Here is a 6,000-nt window from a genome sequence, read left to right as displayed (position 1 = left end):
AGGGGAGGGAGCGGCCCCGCCGTGGGGCAGGACGGGGAGCGCGCGGGCCAGCCGCGGAGGGAAGGAGGGAACGAGGGAGGAGCCGCGGCTGGGAGGGAGGAGCCGCGGGAGCCGCGCCGCCGCTGACCTGCGATGTGGCCGGTCGGCCGGCGGGTAAACAGAGGGAGCAGCCGCGGCCGTGGCCGCCCCGGCCCGGGGCAGTGAGTGCGCCCGCCGCCAGCCGTCCGCCGCTGCCATGGCCGAAGTGCGCAAATTCACCAAGAGGCTCAGCAAGCCCGGCACGGCGGCCGAGCTCCGGCAGAGCGTGTCGGAGGCCGTGCGGGGCTCCGTGGTGCTGGTGAGTGGCTGGGGCACCGGGCGCCCCGGGAGGACGCGCTCCGGGCGGGAGCGACGGGGTGGCTTTCTGCGCGCGGGCGCGGGCATGGGCACCGGGACCGGAACGGCGCTGGCGGCTGCCACCCGCGCGCCCCGGGCTCTTTCTCCGCTTAAGTAAGTTTGCGCACCAGCCGCCGCCGGCCGGGGTCCGAGTCCCGGGCGCCCGCTGACAGCGCGGCGGCCGCCCGGTGCGGCGGAGGCGTGCGCCCGGTGGGACCCCGACGGGCGTTCGGGGGCTCGGCCGGCTGCGCGGGAGGCGACGCTCGGAACCCGGGCCCGGGCCCCGGGAGGGGTGGGGGTGTGCGCTGGAGAGCGGACCTCGCTCTGCCCTGGAGCCCGCACAAAGAGCTAGGGACCAGGGCGCGACGAGATCCCGATTCCCTCCTGCGGACACCTGAGCCGCGGCGGAAGGATGCGATGAGCGTTTTGCACACACACACTCGCGTGCGCGCGCGCGCGCACACACGCACACACACACACACACACATTGTGTACACACAAAAAAAGAACCCCACCCAAAAAGCCCCGGGCTCCCAAGCTCAGGCGGGCGGTGAGAACAGAGGAAGCAGAGCGACTTCCTCCCGCTACTGGGGAGAGGGTGGTGATGGGTGGCGAACGGGTGCTGCTGCTGCTGCCGCGGAGGGAGGGAATTGCAAACAACGAGGTTCCGGGGCGAGTGCGCGCGGGGTCGGTTGCCACAGGGCGAGGGTGTCCCCTGGGACCCAAGAGCGCTCCAGAGGCGAGGAGATGGGGCAGTATTTGGGGGATGATGGTGTGTGCGGGTTCAGGGATGGAGGACGGCGGGGGTGGGGGGTCTCAGAGCCCGGGGGTGCCTCCGAGCCGGCAGGGCTGGGGGATGGGGATTTGAAAGCGCGTTGACCCCCCTGGGAGCCCTCCATCGCACCCTCAGCCCCCTCCGGATTGTCTGGCTCAGGAGGAAAGCGGACAGTGCTAACGGGCACTCGCCCCTTCTGTTTTCAAGACACTCGTTGCCAATTTCTTGGACTAGAGAGCAAACCCCAAATAAGCCATCAGAGTGGTTAATTAGTGTTTGTTTTGTTACTTTGGGTTTTCGTTGTTGCTTTTCCTTCTCGTGTCTCCTTTCCCTCTACCTTACAGCGTCTCGTCTACTGTGTTTAAATTTCACCATTTACGTGTGGGCTCTTTTTGTTCCAACAACTTATCATTGGAGGGGAACTTCACAGCTTTTTCTTGTGATTTTTCTGTTGATCTTGTAGAATCTGCGATAAAGCCAACATTAAAGGGAGGCCAGGGGCTTGATCCCAACCGTGGAGAAAGTTGACATTAGTGGGAGTTCTGGAGGAGGATCAAAGGTAAAATGTGTACCTTTGAGATAAAGATCTGATCCCTAATAGCTACAACTGTGCAAAGCCAAGTGACTTTAAAGAAATCTCTCTATCGTGGCTGGACCCTTGAAAGTTTAATCCTGCTGTTTAGCAGAGCTAAAACCAGACCTTTAATGTTGTTTTAATGGACTTGGCTTATTGTGTGTCTCACTGATTTTAGAATGAGGTCCTGTTAGGATCAGATTGGAACCTCGGCTGTCATAACAGCCAGTTTAGAGAGGAAGGCAATCCATGTGTAGGGCATTTATACCCGGCTCTCATCTTGGGTGATTGCTAACAAGTGATTCAATCTGCCTCGCTCAGGAGATGCTTTCCTAAATATGGGAAAAAAAAAACCATGCTTGAGCCGGGGTGGCTGGCCCTCTGCTGCATGGTGTGAAGGGAGCCCGTGATGTGGACAGATGGTTTCAAGAGTAGAAATGGGCCCCAGCAAACCTCCACTGGGATTTGACCAGCCTTCAACCTGCTACCCTCAGCAGCAAAACGTTAATATTAACATTCTTGCTTTTTTTTTTTAAAGATTTATCTATTTATTAGAGAGAGAGAGAGAGAGAATGGCAGGGAGGGCCAGAGGTAGAGGGAGAGAGAGAGAGAGAGAGAATCTTCAGCAGATTCCCCACCGAGTACAGCTCTAGCCCATGACCCTGAAATCACGACCTGAGCAGAAATCAAGAGTCAGGGCACCTAACAGACTGGGCCATGCAAGTGCCCCAGGCTTTGAGGCTTTTAAAAGAATTTTGTATAACACAGGTACAGCTACCTCTTCCTTACTGCTGGCTCCGTGACAAAGCTGGAAAAACTGTTAGTGGGAGCAGATTTTTCTGGAAGCTGCTGCCAGCCTGGTTTACTTGGGACTGAGTGCACAGATGTTTACCAGGCAAGGCACTGGAATGGTATTTATTTACTACTCTGGTGTGTGATCCACATGGAGATTTGGGGAGCTGATGAGGGGTGACGTGGGGGACAGATTCTAGGAATCCAAACCCGTGAATATCTGTTGAGCCTTTCTCCCACATTCAAGAAAAATGGTAGGTGCCCTCTAGTTATATGTGAATGCAGGTGCCATTTTCTTCATTTGTTCTTATTAGTTGCAGCCCAGGTTGGGTCTTTGTATGTGTTTGGCAGTAGGACACCTAGATTATTCGCATCTTGGCGCATGCTGTTTGCAAGCAGTTCGGTCAATGAAGAAAACAAGGAAGCAACCTTTAGGGGTAGATTCTCCTAACTGGCTCTTTCTTTGGCTCCTGTTTTTCTGACACAAAGAGCCAGTCACCAGAGTTAGTAAAGCCATGGTGTCTGGAACACAAGTGGACCGTGTTGCAGCTGCCGCCACAACTTCTGATTTTTTTCTGATTTAAGCCCCAAAGTGTTTATTAGGGACAGCTGAAGTAGGATTTACACTTGCTGCTATAAACCCACGACACTTGCATTAGGGCTTCGATACGGACTCACACACAGGAATACCTCAGAGGTCTGGGGGTTCGGTTCCAGACCACCACCGGAGAGTGGCTGTCATGATAAAGCGAACCAGATGAAATTTTTGCTTGACCCGTGCATCAAGAAGTTACGTTTACACTATACTGTAGTCTGTTAAGTGTGCAATAGCAGTGCGTCTCAAAAGCAACGTAGATGACTTAATTAAAAAAATAACTGCAGTGCTAAAAAAAAAAAAATGCCAGCCATCATCGGAGCTTTCAGTGAGTCGTAGTCATTGATCACAGATCACCGTAGCAAGTGCCATAACAATGAAAAGGTCTGAACTCTTGCAAGGTGTAACCAAAATGACACAGACGTGAAGTGGGCAGGTGTTTTTGGAGAGATGGTGCTGATAGACTTGCTCGAGGCAGTTTGCAACACATCCCCACTTTGTAAAACACGCAATTATCAGCAAAGCAGGGCAAAGCGAAGTGCGATGAAAGGAGTTACGCCTGTATTCGTGGGATTTCACAAGGGAACCATTCCCACAGGAGGTCACGCCATCCTCCAGTGGCTTTCCCACTAGAACTTGGAAAACCCTCCAGACTGAACACATATACGGCAAATACACAGTATTTCCCGTTTAGACGGGTGTTGGTTTTGTTCGGTTTTTTGGATTTTTAAAATTTATTGTTATTTTTTTTTACAATTATACCCTTGTTGGCATGCGGCTACCATCATTCCGTTTTGCTCCCCGTTTGAGGAACTCTGAGGTCCTGGGCTGTATAAAGCATGTAGGGATGGATTCACACTTTCATTCAGTTATTAGTACACCCATGCCTCTATTCACTAAATAATGAAGCAGGCAGGGAAAGAGACTGGTTGCTGCATTTTCCTTTAGGTTTGGCGTTTATGTGAAGGTCAGTTTTAACCAAGGGAAAAGGATAATGATAGAATTAACCATTGGCAGAGATTTCCTGGGAGAGGTTTGGGGAGAATATTATAACCCAAGAGTGTGTGTGATTAAAAGAGAAGTTTTTACATATATACACATTTAATATGCAGAGTTGAAACCGTGTTTTTGTTACAATTCAGGCTGTAGCTGTTTCTGCCAGGGTGGGGGGGTGGGGGACACAAAGTCATTCAGAAACCTGTCATGTTCTAGCTGCCCTTAAGGGCAGTCCTCCTGTCAGCCTGGGAAAAATCGCTTGGTAGGTGTTTAAATACTGCTTGCCTACTGCTGCGGAACTTACCCTCAATTCCTTGGGCGCAGAAGGATCTGGAAAGAGTTGCTAGATGTTTCGGGCTTTAGCCCCTGGAGGCAGGATATGTCCTTGGCTGGCACCTGCTGGATGTCATCTAATAACCCTGGTAGAGAAAAACTCTTCCAAAAGCCGAGGATGGCTGAGAGTGGCCGCAGCTGCTGACTGCCCCCCAACCCACTGCATACAACTACCTTTGCTTGGAGTGTGTGTTAGGTTCGCATGTAGGGAAGGCCTGGAAACGAATCTGCTGTCCTGCTCCCTCCACCCAGGGAAGTTGTGGGTGATTCCTTAATATAGGACCAAACAACAACGCGGAATAAAGCCCATGGCCATGGGCTTCTTGACCAAGCATTTCTGGTTCTCGGACCTAGCTAGGCTCTGGCTGAATGAGCTGCGGACGGTTACCCCAAGTGTTTGTGCCTAAACAAGAAGGAGGCTCCCTGCTCCCTTGGGCTGCTCCAGGTTAGGGGGCACCAGGGCAAGTCACCCCTGGAGGATCTGTCCAAAAGCCCCGGGCAGAGTATTCTGTGAACCCTCTTTGAAGCACCAAATAGTGGAATTTGTTTCCTAAGACAAATGTGCACAAGAAATCTCTGGGTTGAGCCTTTTCCTGGACTAACCCTTGTTAAGCTTTCTTTTCTTTTCTTCTTCTTCTTCTTTTTTTTTATTAAAGATTTTACTTATTTATTTGACAGAGAGAGAAAGAGAGAAAGAAATCACAAGCAGGCAGAGAGGTAGGCAGAGAGAGAGGGTAAAGCAGGCTCCCCGCTGAGCAGAGAGCCCAATGTGGGGCTCGATCCCAGGACCCTGAGATCATGACCTGAGCCAAAGGCAGAGGCTTAACCGACTGAGCCACCCAGGTGCCCCTAAGCTTTCTTTTTTAAACGTTTATTGCTTTGTTACATAGTAAATGCATGTTTGTTGTAGAAAAGGTGGAAAACCAGGCAAGAATAATCATCTCATTATGCAGGGAGACTGTTAAAATTCTAACGTGTGTAGGTCAAGACTCTTTGTCTCTTTGTCTCTATGTGTGTATCTATCTATGAAAGAATATGAAAAAATATACAAAGTTTGAAATAATTTTTTCACTTAATATCCTATGAACATTTGTTTCTTCACTTCAGTTAATGTAAATGCACGTAATCATGTTTAATGACGGCCAAAACTTCCACTGTGCATGTACGGTAGGTAATCATACTTCGTTGTGCGATAGTTTTGTAGTTTTTAGTTTTGTGGTGTTAGAGGCGTGAGTCGTGCTAGCTCCTAGACACCTGTGGCCATTTACATTTACGTTAACTTAAAAGAATTGGCTCCTTTGCACTTGCCACCGTTCAAATACTCAGTAGTCACATGTGGCTTTGGGGCTGCCAAATAGGACAGTGCAGACAGAGAACATGCCCATCATTGCAGCAAGTTCTTTCGGACAGCACGGGTATAAAACATTAACGGATGAACATCTTTGAGCAGGCGTTTCCAAGCTTGCTAGATTGTCCCTTCAGGGGAAATTTCCAGCAATGGAGTTGTTTGCTGCAATATTAGACACATTTTTAGCATTAAAAAGCCCTCTGATGGGATGC

General features: G+C 50.9%; 1 protein-coding gene across 3 annotated transcripts in view; it reads left to right on the top strand.

Annotated features, from left to right (window-relative positions):
• The first annotated feature begins 210 nt into the window (after window positions 1-210).
• DOCK11 (dedicator of cytokinesis 11) overlaps window positions 211-6,000 on the top strand; it is a 189,504-nt gene continuing 183,714 nt past the window's right edge. For all 3 annotated transcript variants that reach the window (XM_044236036.1, XM_044236035.1, XM_044236037.1), the window contains exon 1: window positions 211-337. In XM_044236036.1, the coding sequence (XP_044091971.1) occupies window positions 236-337 (102 nt within the window). In that variant the 5' untranslated portion in view covers window positions 211-235. The remainder of the gene's footprint in view (window positions 338-6,000) is intronic.

This window comes from Neovison vison, chromosome X (assembly GCF_020171115.1).
Source record: "Neovison vison isolate M4711 chromosome X, ASM_NN_V1, whole genome shotgun sequence".
NCBI classification, from domain to species: domain Eukaryota; kingdom Metazoa; phylum Chordata; class Mammalia; order Carnivora; family Mustelidae; genus Neogale; species Neogale vison.
The sequence above is the reverse complement of the archived record's forward strand: the minus strand, read 5'-3'. Positions and strand labels throughout refer to the sequence as shown.